Here is a 15,430-nt window from a genome sequence, read left to right as displayed (position 1 = left end):
ACATGTTCTTATTACTTAAAAAAAAGATTAATCAAGACTTGATAAAAAGTTCAAATATTATTAAACCGAAATCCATTCATTTAAGTAATAAATTTCCGCGCTCCGTATATTGTGTACCGTGAGTAAAGTATTACCAAAATACGGTAGGTACATTAGACAGTAGAAGTAATTAAGTGCAGCCGACAACTGAAATTTAATTTATCTAGCACAGCTGCGATACATCGCATCTTCGCAAACTGTTTTCTCATTATAAGTAAGTACAGTTAGTGTTTGAGAAAGCTATTACTCGATACTAAGCTATTTATTAACTCTGCTTCTAATTGTAAGTCGGTTTCTAGTCAATTTCAAACAGATATTGCCTATCAATCAACCTTCAGTTTTCAATACATTGGTATGACCTGACAAAGTTTCATTATGTCGTCAGCCAGTTGGATCGACAGTTTGCAAAGGAGGTCAGGGATATTATAACTAATCCACCGGCAACTGACAAATATGCTAAGCTGAAGAGCGAACTCATCAGTCGACTGAGCGATACCACCGAGCGACAGATCCAGCAACTCCTGCACCATGAAGAGCTGGGAGACCGTAAGCCGTCTCAGTTCCTGCGTCACCTGCAGGCTCTGGCAGCTAAGCGCATATCGGACGACGTTTTACGCATGATGTGGACCAACAGATTACCCGCGAGCATCCAAACTGTCCTCGCAGGGCATCCAGATGCTTCGTTAGACATTATCGCAGACCTTGCTGACAGGGTCCACGACATCGGCACAGTACAAGAACAGTAGTGAATCTTCATAGAAATGTGCCGCTGCCGGCTTGAATGTGTGCGTGCGCGCCGGGCGCCGTGTACGCACGCGCTGCCACGCACACATTAGCATAATATACGGGGGAATACGGTGGCGGCAGTGTGGGCCGTACCGCGACTGTGATCGCGTGCATTCGAGTACGCTGCCCGCCCGCTCGCATTTGTCTGCTCTGACGGTAGGCCTTAATTTTTTTGACCATGACTTCGAACAGAGACAATAGTATTTTTTCTACTCGTCAACTGTAATTCTTGAATTAAGATTTCTTATACCATACTGCAATTGGGTATTTTTAATGTATGGGCTCCCAACTCAACTATAATATTCATTTCGATACAGTTTACTCAACTATAATGAAATTGGCCAATTACAGCTCGCCGCGAGCAAGAGGACGAAACAAAACCATAGCTCAAAATAGTAGAAACAATTGGTTCATAAGTCAGAAACGCGCATGTGACACCCTTAATATAGCAACATCCATAGACTACGAAAACCACTTAGTGTTGCTTGTTAGTCCCCATAGGCTACGGTGGCCAATATCGAGAAGACAACTGTCTAAAAATTGAATTTAGCGCGGAGCAAGTACCAGGGCCTCATGAGTTACGAGAAGGTGTCGTTGACCAACGCGCCGGGACGCGTACCAGTATGAAAGTATCGCGGCTGCTCGCGCTTTTAGCTGTAGGTATACTTTTGGTTTGGGTTGTTTGTAATATGATTCTACTAGTTTAAAGTATTGTATTTGTTGACTCGTAGAAAAGTATTGTATACAATAGTGATATAATGAAGCGTATCGATCTCGTACCTGACTTAGGCAACATTATAATAAATAGAAACGTAGTGCTACTCATAATACGCAAATAATATTTAACTAAAAATAAAAGTGACAACCCTAAGCGCCAACGCAAGTGTAGGCAAATAACTTGCCGAGCGGCCTTAGATTCACTACTGTTCTTAGTGTACTGTGACATCGGCCCACGCTGCGCTTGTTCGTCACACGTCGCTTCTGCAGGCTCCGAGCAACCCGGCTCCAGTAGTGACGCCTTGGCAAGGGAGATAGCTGACCTCAGGAGAGAGCTTCGAACCTTGAAGATGGACCGTGAAGGAGGAAGATTCCGCTCAAGGAATCCCAGCCGCTCCAGAAGGCAGAGTCGTTCCAGCACCAGGTCCCAGTCCAGTTATAGGAAATTTCCCATCTGCTGGTACCATTCAAGACATGGCGAGAACGCTAGCAAGTGCGTACAACCCTGCAACTACAAGAAGTCGGGAAATGCCATGGGCAGTCGGTAATGGCGACTCCTGACCGCCCTGTCACATCGCGTCGCCTGTTTGTCACCGACAGAAGGTCGAAGCTGCAGTTTTTGGTCGACACCGGTAGCGACCTCTGCGTCTTCCCCAAGTCGTTACTGCACGAGCGTCGAGCACCGACGGGTACAACCTTTCCGCAGCCAATGGGACACCCATCGAAACCTACGGTTACGCGCATCTTAACCTGGACCTTGGACTTCGACGCGACTTTCCGTGGCGTTTTGTGGTAGCTACGGTTACTAAACCGATTATAGGGGCGGATTTTCTAGCGCGCTATAATATAATTGTAGATTGTGGTGGTAAGAGGCTAGGTCGTATTATAGATAACATGACTAGTTTATATGTTAATGCCGTTTCTGCTATTAATACTGGTGATATATTTTCTGTAAAGGATGACCTTTACAGAAAATAACGTTCATGAGAACGGCAGCAATTCCTGCTACCATCAAATATTGTCACAGGAATATCCTGAGATCACACGACCTGCTGGCATACACCGCACTATACCACACAACACACAACGCCACATTCGCACCACTCCAGGTCCCCCGGTATCCTGCGCTCCGAGACGTCTTGCCCCTGACAAGCTGAAGCTGGCGAGGCAGGAGTTTGAAGGTATGTTGGCTAGCGGCACGGCACGACCATCAGAGAGCCCTTGGTCTTCACCACTGCACCTGGCGCCTAAAAAAGATAATGGGTGGCGCCCCTGTGGTGATTACCGTCAGCTCAACGCCCGTACCGTCCCTGACAAATACCCCATCAGGCATTTGCATGATTTACCCACAGCTTATATGGTTGTAAAGTCTTTAGTACCATTGACCTCGTAAAGGCTTACAACCAGATACCTGTATGTCCGGAGGACATACCGAAGACTGCCATCACTACACCCTTCGGTATGTTCGATTGTCCGTTCATGACATTCGGACTCCGGAACGCAGGCCAAACCTTTCAAAGGTTCGTGGACGAGCTGACACGCGGGCTGGACTTGGACGACTTTTTAGTCTTTTCTAGAGACGAAGAGCAGCACAAACAGCACCTACGTGAAGTTTTTACCAGACTCCGAGACTACGGCATGGTTATCAACGTGTCTAAGTGCGTTTTTGGGGCTCCACAGGTAACTTTTTTAGGTTATCTGATTTCTAAGAGCGGTACCAAACCCTTAGACACGAAAGTCCAAGCCATACGTGACTTTTCACCACCCAAGGACGTCAAGCAACGGAGAAAATTTTTGGGTATGGCCAACTTTTACAGGCGATTCCTGCCACATGCCGCCCAAATCCAAGCACCTCTCAACGCACTCCTGGGTGGAGCAGTCAAAGGTTCCAAACCCATCAACCTGACCGGCGATGCTCTGAAGGCTTTCAATGAGACTAAGGAAAGCCTATCCAACGCAGCGTTACTTGCTCATCCCGATTGTCGGGCTAAGCTGGCGTTGGTCACAGATGCATCAGACGTGGCACTGGGTGCAGTACTGCAGTAGCAGCTGCAGGACCAGGTATGGCAGCCGTTGGCTTTCTTTTCTCGGAAGCTGAGTCCATCCCAGACCAAATACTCGCCGTATGATCGCGAACTGCTTGCGATCTACGAAGGTATTCAATATTTCCGGCATATGCTAGAGGCGAGGCACTTCACGATATATACTGACCATAAGCCGATCAGTTTTGCTTTTCATGAGAGGAAACATAACTGTTCGCCTAGGCAGTTTAGGCACTTGGACTACATATCCCAGTTCACAACCGACATAAGGCACATATCTGGCAAAGACAATGTTGTGGCCGACACCTTATCTCGGATTGAAGAACTGGCGATACCGCTCGATCTTGCTGACCTAGCTAGATCTCAAGTGTCTGATCCCGAGCTTGCCGAGTACTTGGCCTCGTCATCCCTGCGCTTGGTAAGAATGCCATTCCCGGGTAGCCCTGAACCCTTGTACTGCGACGTCAGTACGCCGACTCCCCGACCATTCGTTACCAAGCAGTACCAAAAGCCGTTTTCGACAGTCTCCACTCCTTAAGTCATCCTGGTGCCAACACAAGTGCTAAGATTGTAGCCCAGCGTTTTGTATGGCCCAGCGTAAGGAAGGACTGCCGAGACTGGGCACGAGCTTGCGTGCCATGTCAACGATCTAAGGTGAGCCGTCATGTGTCTGCACCTCTAGGCACATTTGAACTCCCTCGGGCTCGCTTTCAGCAGGTACATATTGACCTAATCGGTCCTCTCCCTGTTTCACAAGGCTTCCGCTATTGCTTGACGGCCATAGACCGCTTTACGCGGTGGCCAGAGGTCGTACCAATAGCGGACATCACGGCAGAGACGGTGGCCAAGGCTTTATTGGCTGGTTGGATATCCAGGTTTGGATGTCCTGTAGATATTGTCACAGATCGTGGTCGACAATTTGAGTCCACACTGTTTCAATATCTATCCAAGGCCATCGGCTTCCAGCATAGACGCACGACCGCGTACCATCCAGCATGCAATGGCATTGTGGAACGCTTCCACAGGCAGCTCAAGGCCGCCATTACATGCCATGCTGACGCCAACTGATCCGAAGTATTGCCCCAAGTGCTACTCGGCATACGCAGTGCTTTTAAAGAGGACTTACAAGCGTCCTCAGCCGAAATGCTTTACGGCGAGCCACTGCGACTTCCAGGCGAATTTTTTGACCCAAGCGTACCCGGTCCCACAGATATCACCGATTTTACCGCACGGTTACGCTCATTTGCCCCGAAGTTGAAGCCTACGCCAGCTTCACGCCACAGCAAAGACAAGATCTTTATGTTCAAAGAGTTAGCGACAGCTGAATACGTCTTCCTCCGTGAAGACGCTTCACGCGCTCCTCTAACGCCTGTATACTCAGGCCCGCACAAAGTCCTGGAGAGAACTGATAAAGTTTTTAAACTCCTCATTAAAGGCAAACCTGTTACCGTGACCATTGACCGATTAAAACCAGCGCATTACCTGTCCGAGGACTTGAAACTCGCTGATCAGGGGTCGACCACACCTGCCGCACCAGAAAACATCCTGCGCGGGAGGCAGCATAGTGACCCTGGGCCAAGTCAGGCTAACGTACCTAGAACTACTCGTTCGGGAAGGCAAGTATGTACGTTTCCCAGATTATTATCGTCCTTAACCAGGTCTCTGGGGGGGAGTGATGTGGGCTACTTTCCCACTTACACTTATACCTACACTTACATCTACACTTATACTTACACTACACTTAACTAATATTAACACACTTATATAAAACATAATATTAATATAATATACACATATTTATTTACATACATTTTATACATTTATTTACATTTACACAATAATAATACATACGTCAATTCTTGACGGTGCCAACAAGTCGGGTGCAATGCAAACGCGCACCGCGATAGCATTCCTTTGTTCAGAGCGGCCGGTTCTGAGACCCGCTCCGTGCCGGCCATCGCCGCGCCCAGCTTCAGTCTATGCACATTACTAACGCGAAACGCATGTCGCTTGTGACCGCTAGACGCATTACGTTCGCTATCGCTTTTGCTTTTGTTGACGCTTTATTTCTATTTCTATATTTCTTCCGTACTGTTACCTTCTGTGTTTCTATCTTCCGAACTTTGGATATTCCTTCTGTGTTGTATGTATATATTATTGACATTATAATATTTTGGAGAAAGTGGACGTTTGATTTGGATTACTGTGGCTGAGATACGTCACGCACCCTATCCACATCCCCATACGATAATTTTCATCTATCTATTCTATAAAATAGTTACCTATGTGGCTACCACCAGTTTGGCACTGACATAAACGCTATAAACGTAACTGACTTTCTATGCATCTCGCTCGTACTGGCATGTTAGTGCAACCGAGATGTATAGACAGTAAATTACGTAAACGTTAGCGTAGGGATATGTTAGTTTTGACACTGTCGGTGACTCATGGTACGGGTACTACTCCATGGTTCTAACTAAAAATGAATAAAAATATCAATTTATTGTACATATATGGGTCAAACAGATCACTGTGTTATGTCTTTCCTGTAGACATACACAAGAGTTAAGGGCTATAAAGGTTAATTTTCTTATTTAACCCTTATCCACGTGAAAAGGTCCTCCTTTTATTTAAAGAACTATGATAAAATCATTACTTACATGCCCACAAGCTGTTAACTATTGCCCACAGGAGAGAAAACTAGTGTGTTATCGCGAACAGTACATTTTTCTCTCCTGTGGGCAATAGTTAACAGCTTGTGGGCATGTAAGTAATGATTTTATCATAGTTCTGTAAATAAAAGGAGGACCTTTTCACGTGGATAAGGGTTAAATAAGAAAATTAACCTTTATAGCCCTTAACTCTTGTGTATGTCTACAGGAAAGACATAACACAGTGATCTGATGACTAAATGATTTTTTATTTTTTAGAACGCCATATGACTTTGACCCATGTTCTTTCACTGATATGTAGCGACCGCGGAGCACAGAAGAAACAATGCGTTTTGTTTAACAGCTTAGGGTTTGAGGCCAAAAATCATCTCAAATAATTGATTCTGAAGACTAAATAGAAAAGCCATTTTATTCCCAGACAAAGTCTAAGTCAAATAATGGTTGACTGTTAGACATCATGTTTGGGACTGTGTCTCGACTATTGTTCGTTGCTTTTCAAAGACCTGTAATGAACTCTAAGAAAGATTTCTCGTCTGTAAAAGCTCCATTGTTTCTTTTAAACTAAAAATAATATCAAAGTGTTTGACTGTTTCATTTTGCTCGGCTTTCCTTTAATAGGTACATATTACTTTTTTTTGTAAGTGTATTATAATGTTTGTTGTTTGGTTACTTCTTTTTTTCGATTAGTAGACTATACACGAGTTTAATGATACGACTAATATACCAAGACTATGTGTAGGTGTACACTCTGTAATAAATCTTATAAATGCCACTAATTTGTGATTTTTTAATTAATTTTTACCCATGATGGACACTAGGGACAAACAATTACCTATAATGGCCATAACAAGACACGCAAAGACATTGAGAAAAGAGAGTCTATCTATGCTATAGCTGAAACATATTGCATAGCTACTAATATGTATAATACTCTGATGATACGATTATATAGATAAATAATTAACGGCCCGATTCGAACAATGTTCATAAGAAGTCACAGCGGTACGATACCGATCTGTCAGTATCCAAAGTGACATAAAAAAAATGAAAATTTTCTTCAACCAAAAAAGCCGTATAAGCTCGTTACAAAAAAATGTTCGGCAAATGGCGAAGTGTTGCTATACGCTACGGCGTAGCGTAGTGCAGATGGGCATAGAATGGATTAACGCATTCACTCTCGAATGAAATTTATGAGCTCGCGCCCATGCACGTTATAGTTAAGACCCTTTTTATTTTGTCAGGATGTCGCCGTCGACGGATACGTCTGGTAGTACATCATCATCATCATAATCTCGAATGAAATTTTAAACTTTTTGTGTATTATAACCAGTGATCGTACATTTTCCAGCATTTTTGGTGCAGCGAAGTGTTATTAACGGAATTGGTATTAATAATTTCAACCCTATTGATTAATTAGCGTTTATTACGTTGATATTAACCTTAATTTACCATTTCAATTGAAATTATCTAAACCAATTCCGTTAACACCACGTGAATCGATTTGGTGCAGCGGAGTGGTGTTAACGGAATTGGTATAAATAATTTCAACCCTAATGATTAATTAGCGTTAATTACGTTAATATTAACCTTAATTTACCATTTCCGTTGAAATTATCTATACCAATTCCGTTAACACCACTCTGCTGCACAGCTGCACCAAAAATGCTGGAAAATGTACGATCACTGATTATAACTACATTTATTCGTATGCGTTATCATATTGTTTAAAAAATATGTATACGTATTAGGTAACGTGGTCTGTTCACAGGCTTTCAAGCTAGGAATGTGGGGCGCGGAGTACGCGTGGGTGGTTGCGGGCGCGCCGCCGCGCCTGCGCGCCACGCCGCCGTGCGCGCGCGCGCAGCTCGCCACCGCGCTCGAGGGGCTCGTGTCCGTCACCGCGCACAGGGGCATTGTGGGGGACGCCGTGTCATACTCCGGGCTGGTAAGTAACTGAGAAGACTGTATCGATTTTAAGAAATAAGAAAAACAAAGGTTGATATTTATGTTTTGACATCTCATGCTCTGAAAGTGGGTCGTTGTTGTTCTAAAAAGTGCGCAGAAAGTGATACGTTTTTGCTCTAGCGCAGAAAAGTGGTGTACTCCTCTGCGTCCCCGTCCCACGAGCAACTGGGTGGAAACAAAATAGAAAAATAGTGTCTTTATTTCCCAGCTTGGAACAATTGGTAATTGCTCAATTTTACTACTCCCGTATTGATTTTTTTTTTGTATTGTAGTAAATTATTAAACTAAATTATTCTTGATTTTTTATAATGAATTGCATTTACTCGATTACATAAGGCGGGAACCAAAAGGAATACACCAAAAATATTTTTTTTAAACCTTACACTTGCGTAAATGAGCAAAGGCATAATCTTATACTGCCACAGATAAACGTTTGTACGTTATTAAATGGGTTTTTGAAGTTATTTAGCACTAAGTATATTCGTGAAAATAAAATTAAAATACAAGATATAAATTGCTTAATTCACTCATCAATTGTTATTTAAAAAATATTTAAATTCTTAAAATTATTTTTAGTGCGGTAGTCTGTTACGGCTTTTAGAACGAAAAAGTAAAAAATTAAAAAGATTGCCTCTTAATCCCGCTGATTTTCATACTAACTACATATTAATAATGAACAAATCATTTTAAAATACTGCAGTTTGTTAAAATATGTGTTTTTTTGTAAATATTCCAACTTAAATGTTTTTCGCTAGGGGTTATTTATCTTCACACATGTAAAGTCTCCGATTGCAAGTAAGTCCTAAGGAAAAAAAATATGACCGTAAGTCTATTAGGTATAAGTAGTTGATTTTGCAAAATTGTCTTGTCTTGTTTGGTTTCCTCGCATTCGATATGAAAAGTAGAATGTTTAACTCTGGTGAAAGGGGCCATTTCCGTCTCGGACTATTGGCTCACAAACTCCAAAGCCAAACCTCGACAGAAATGGGTGCCTTTCAACCCTTGGTTAACAATCTACTATTAACCACTTTGCACTTCTGCAGCTGTAACCCGTTAAAATCTTAAGGTATTTCATACCCTGAACTACTTAATTTTTCCAGTAAAATGTCATCTGAAAATGCAGATGTACTGCATAGGTAATTATTTTCCATCGTATTATCACGGAAATTTACGAATGTGTCTTACTATTTCAGTCAGTCCCGGTCCCGGTACGAAAAGTACTGACATTGACTGAACTAGCATGACAAATACGAACGTTTCCGAGAAAATACAATGGAAAATAGTTATGCACGACATTGTACTGCATTTCGCTATTTCCAAACTATGAGTGTTTGTTATTGTTTATTGATATTTTATTACTACCACTGCATGTTGTTTTTATTGACGCCATGTTTATGTTTAATCAACCTACTTCTAAATTCTGGCGTATCCATTCGTATTGCTTATTCCGTGAATAACAACCCGTACAATACAACACAATACGAACATGTACAATTGTAGACAACCGATGAAAGACCCATTAGACCTGACTCTCAGCCGTACCTAATCTTAAGACGAAACAGGAGCTGAGTTTTAAATATTTTAGGTAAATATACCCGTCTCGCTAACGGAAGCGGCACCTAAAAGTAGTGCGATAAGGACAAGGCGAAAAATCCTGCGTAAAAATCTCAAAAATCGAGGTTTCGTACTCCTCTGTTTCCTCATCCAAAACTTAACCAATCGTAACAAAATTTGGAAATCTAAATGATTATGAAATTATCTGTGTCGGACCGTTTTACTTTTTTGGCTAATTGATATCAGTTTTGAATGCCAACCCTCTCATTGCGGCATAGTCAATTAGGCCATTTTGGCCATATTTGAAGGGCTCTAGCGCCTTAAAAAACAAAAATATAAAAAAAAGCAAAACGGTCCGACACAGATATTGACAATATTAATCTGTGTTGAAAAAATCATTGCTCTAGCTTCAAAACCCACGGAGGAAAACGAAAAATACGTTTGTATGGAGAAATGACCACTCCCGTTGGCTCTTAACGCTCCGCATAACGCAGGTGTACATGTATGTACGTTCGATCGCTTTCTGATACATAATGCATGTAAGCCACCTTGCGCTAAAAGGCTGAACAAAACATCCACGATCTCTAGGGTAATAGCTAACTTTCTATTTCAACAATAGGGTCATCACCGATTGTACGAGATGCACATTAAGAGGGAAGAATACTACGTACTCGTCGATACAAAAAGAGAAAATGTTTTTCCGCTTCTAAATATTTTCTATTCTCCATGATTTTTTAGTACGTTATTGACACAATGAAAGACTAGGATTATAGTATTCCTTTTTTTTTTCAAAATTTGCAATTAAAGAATAAAACATTTTTTTTATGCGTAACCTATAAACCTAGAATATTATGCTGAAGCGATCGACATCAAAATCAAAGTGATTTGTTATAAATTTAGTTAGTGGAAACCGTTTTCTCCCGAAATGAAAATTTCATCAAATAAGTACCTAGCTAAGAGGGAAGAATCCCTCTTAACAGAAATTATGTTCATGTATTTTATTCGCATAAATTTATTTAGCCAGTAAATTGAACTTGAAAGTACATACTTATAGCGGCCAGCCTACACATGTTGTACAGTCAGCATCAATAGTAGCAGATGAAACAACGCTCCAAAAGTATCTGCCATCCTGGTCTGGAATTATTTTCCAAATAGAGATATATTCTACAGTACGCGGTTTAAATAGTCTTCGTCATTACGTCACGTCATTACATAGTCTAATTGTGCTACATACAGGAACTTTTATCTTTTTGATAAACAATTGAAAATTAGATACTTTTGACGCCTAGTTTGATCCATTACTTTTGGAGCAGGCTGTATCTAGATCGAAAAAACTAACATAAGTATGTAGAAATCCACATACGATACTAGTCGACTTGTATATTGGCATACCAAAGAACGCAAGACGGCACGGCATTTATATTATTCTGTACTACGATCGTAGGATTTCAATCCTCTCACGTCCGTAAAAGAATCGTAAATCCCTGACAATTTGACGTAGCTGTCCTCATAGTGGCTTAACTGGGAGTTAACAATCAGGAATAAAAGGTTTAAATCTGCGTGTGACCCAGTTGACAGCCCTACATCTATGCTCTACGGTCTAATACAATAGCAACAGCGGGTAAGTAACGCAACTACAGAACAAGCCTCGCTCCTCCCTATTCATGTTTTATTCAGGCCTAATCCGCGGTTGATCAATCCCGCCGTGTCGACAACTGCCATTTGTCCCACTGATCCGACTATTTAATATTTATGCTGTTGAACTTTTGTACGTGATTTTACGCAAAACTAATAAACAAGAGCTAAAGATATAATATAACCAACTATAATTACAGCAATAAACATAGGACATCTGTCAATAATATTATGTTCATTATGTACAGTCACCTGCAATAATATGTTACTCTTCGAAGGCCGCAAAAATATGTGACACGCTCTTACGGCTCTACAAATAAGATCGTGTCAGATATTTTTGCGGCCTTCGTTGTGTAACATATTATTGCAGGTGACTGTATAAATGTTTGTAGTTTCGCCTGATCGGTACAATAGGTACTTTATTTGGTGCCCAGACCCAATAAACGTAAATGAAACATGGATTAAAATATGTCACATATCATAAAATATTCTCTTTTGAGTATTGACAGCACGTATTTAAAGTGAATTTCGATAGGCATAATTTTTGTAAACAGCTTGCATAAAGTAATTCAGTTCAATATGATCACCATTAGCCTCCGATAACGCTGATGATAGTATCTTTTGTCTCTACCGGAAAAATGATCAGAAGAAAATAAATTAAGTAAATGAAAAGGCTAAAATACTGGAGTCAAGATCATGCAAAGCAAAATTTAAAGGTTTCGTGGTGTTTGTTAGCTAACATTATACACTACCATTACCTACCATTTTACTATACCATTAGACGCACTATAACAATTAATAATAGTCATTACCTACCATTTTACCATACCATTAGACGCACTATAACAATTAATAATAGTTACCTATTGTTAAAGTGACTCTAATGGTAAAATGCCATTAGTGCATAATTAAGAGCAAGTGGAAGACTCGTTCTTCATAAAAATGTAGTCCCCACTTTCCTCACGGGTGTGTACATTAAGTATAGAAAATATGTTCACTCAATTTGATGTAGGTAGGTATAGCAGCGAAAATTCAAAAGCTTCTAAGTCTTAATTACTTATAATATGAATTGGAAAATCGAAATAAAAATAGCAAAGGGGCATTGTTGCAGTTAATATACCTACATCAAATTTTGTACATATATTTTGTATAATTTTAATATCGATCGAAATGGATAAGTACTTCATTTCTATAAAGAAACGGTCTTACAGTTCGTACACGTTCCTCTTCCTAATTTTGATTGATTTAATTGTAATGTCTACTGTATTTTAATGTATAAAGATGTTTATGTCCTGTAACTTAAACATATATAGGTATTTAATAATTTTTAAAGATCTTATTTTAATCGAACGAGCGAGCGAAGCGAAGCGAAGCGAAGCGAAGTTCTTACATTCGACTTTGAACACGCGGCTGGCTAGCGGCACGTCCCGGCATTTCGATGTTTTTAAGCTGAACTGTCAGAAGATAGTTTGATACTCAAGAACTTAAGTAAATTTGTTCTAATTTAAATGAAGTTGGGTAAACGTGTAGTCGAGGGCATTATATTTTAGTCATTAAATTATGAGCAGGCCCGATCAAGGGGCTATTGAGCTTGAAAAGCTTAGAAGGCCAAAAAGCTGTTTGTGAGAGGTCTTGCTATTCTGGTCATTTTTTTTGCAAGAAACATGGTCGAGTTTAGTATCAAATGAAAGTGCTCGACTTACACTTTTATAATATCGTTTTTAAAGTAACCATTTTGAAATAATTAGCAAGATAAAAATAAAGTAGAATAAACATAATATATGTATTTGACATTTGACAGGAAATATTTCGGCTTAGCACAGATACAGTTTATTTTAATCTCTATGGTGGTGACTTAAATCCAGGGGAGGGACAGCCATATACGAAGCCCTTTATTCGAAAAAATAGCGCCATCTATATTACTTAACGCTAAACTTGTAAATGGCGCTTCAAAATTGATGCAAAAAAGCAAATCTTGTCAGTAGAAAAATGCGCGAAACTCAAATTTTCTATGAGACCATATCCCTTCGCGCCTACATTTTTTCTACTGACAAGATCTGCTTGGCCAACTATATTATACATACTACTCTTTGCTTAAATCTATCAGTTAAGGGCTCCACAGACCTTGCAATAAATCCACGCGATCTTTGATCCATTGCCGCCTATAGAGCGACATAAAATAGTAGAAATTAAATAAAATGGAACTCAAAAATGTCCATACTAAATTGTTGCCATGTGTAAGCATTTTACGTCAAAAATGTGACAGTTACGTAGAAAGTGGCGCCCTCATTTATTTTCTATTATTTTATGTCGCACTATACGAGTACCTAAGTAGGTGCAACACAGGCAATCGCTATATAATTTTTGGTTAACCGCGAGTTCTCAGTTCGGGGCGAACTACTAGTTATTATACTTATTACAGACTAACGAAAAGTTCCACCGCGAGATGGCGGCCGCAGGGGTCGCCGTGTCGCCGTACGCGCCGCAGACCTACGACGCGGTCTGGGCCATCGCGCTGGCGCTCTCGAAGGCGGAGCACCTCTGGCGGAGCCTGGACATGACGCATTTTAACGGAACCCTGCTTAAAGGAGGCGCTAAGATGGGCTTGAGCCACTTCGATTACAATAGAAAGGATATGGCAGAAGAGTTCTTGAATCAATTGGCGAATCTTAGTTTTCTTGGAGTTTCGGTAAGTAGCAAAAAAATTAACATATACATAATACGCTTGAATAAACAATGCATGAGTATCTAAATCCATTTCCAATAAAGAGCATTGGAGTGCATTTGCCAAAAAAGAGATTTCGTATTTTGCTTTCAGGGACCAGTTTCATTCAATGGGGCAGATAGGATTGGCACTTCTGCATTTTATCAAATACAAGGTGGGTAACGTCACAGAATAAATAATAGTACTAGGTACAGAAGACTCACTCTCTAACAAAACGCGTCTGTCACGATCAGCACAGATATGGCCGCTAGGTGGCGACAGCGCCACGCGCGGCTTATGGCAAACCCCAAAATTGGGGCCGAACGGAAGTACTTTTAGCTACCTGTAGCAAAGTGACGAAATCGCGGAGTGAGACACGCCTGGTAACGTGAAATATTTTAAAAATTTACCATGAAAAGTATAGCCTGAGACAACAGAAAAATTTAAAACGTTATTGATCGGATGTACGTTCTTAAAAAGATCGAGATTGCGGAGTAATGAAGGTAAATAGTTTTGCTTACACTATTTAAACTTTCTATGTAGTTGGTCCAGGCTATTTAAAGTACTTATTTAAACTCTCCAGAGATAGTTAAGTGTACGAGGCCTATCCGAACTTAATAATCCGCATTTAATAATGTGATGGAGATTTTCAAAATGTAAATGCCGGTTAAGTTCAACAACACAAAAACAAATCCAAGTTTCGCCTGCGGTACCTAAATCAATAAAATTTAAACTAATAACAAAATAAATTTGTTTTCATCTTGTTATGATACGACTTTGATGGTCGCTCACACTGATTGGTGTACGTGAAATGCAATGGGATACGTGTCATTAGATATCTCGCTCGCACTTATTCCTGCTTTTGAGACAGTGAGTCGTATGGTATCATAACAAAGTCAACTTTTAACCAAATTTATTTAAAGTACCGACCGCGCTAATTTTATCAACTTTTTATCTTATTGCAACAGTTGGATACAGTAGAATGAAACTTACAGGAGGACGGCCAAAGACCGTAGCACTGTACACGCAGGGGCGGGCGCTGGCGTGCTCGGGGTGCGCGCGCGCGGCCTGGGGCGGCGGCGTGCCGGCCGCGCGCCGCGTGCTCGTGCTGCGCGTCGACTCCGTGTGGGCGCCGGCGCGCCTCGCCGTCGCCGCGCTCGCCGCCGCCGGCGTCGCGCTCGCCACGGCCTTCCTGGCGTTCAATCTGCACTACAGCAAGCGGAGGTTGGGCTAACAACAAGTTGAATTATAAAGACAAGGGCGCGAATTATTGGTGATATTAGCTTGCTCCAATACACTTACCAGTTACGAAGATG

General features: G+C 41.1%; 1 protein-coding gene across 1 annotated transcript in view; it reads left to right on the top strand.

Annotated features, from left to right (window-relative positions):
• LOC134791987 (gamma-aminobutyric acid type B receptor subunit 2) overlaps positions 1–15,430 on the top strand; it is a 226,464-nt gene that overhangs the window by 205,821 nt on the left and 5,213 nt on the right. Inside the window, exons 9-12 of the mRNA XM_063763096.1 lie at positions 8,025–8,201; positions 13,833–14,099; positions 14,229–14,289; positions 15,110–15,338. Of these exons, the coding sequence (XP_063619166.1) occupies positions 8,025–8,201; positions 13,833–14,099; positions 14,229–14,289; positions 15,110–15,338 (734 nt within the window). The remainder of the gene's footprint in view (positions 1–8,024; positions 8,202–13,832; positions 14,100–14,228; positions 14,290–15,109; positions 15,339–15,430) is intronic.

Source organism: Cydia splendana, chromosome 1 (assembly GCF_910591565.1).
Source record: "Cydia splendana chromosome 1, ilCydSple1.2, whole genome shotgun sequence".
NCBI classification, from domain to species: Eukaryota; Metazoa; Arthropoda; class Insecta; order Lepidoptera; family Tortricidae; genus Cydia; species Cydia splendana.
This window is presented reverse-complemented; position numbering and strand designations above follow the sequence as displayed.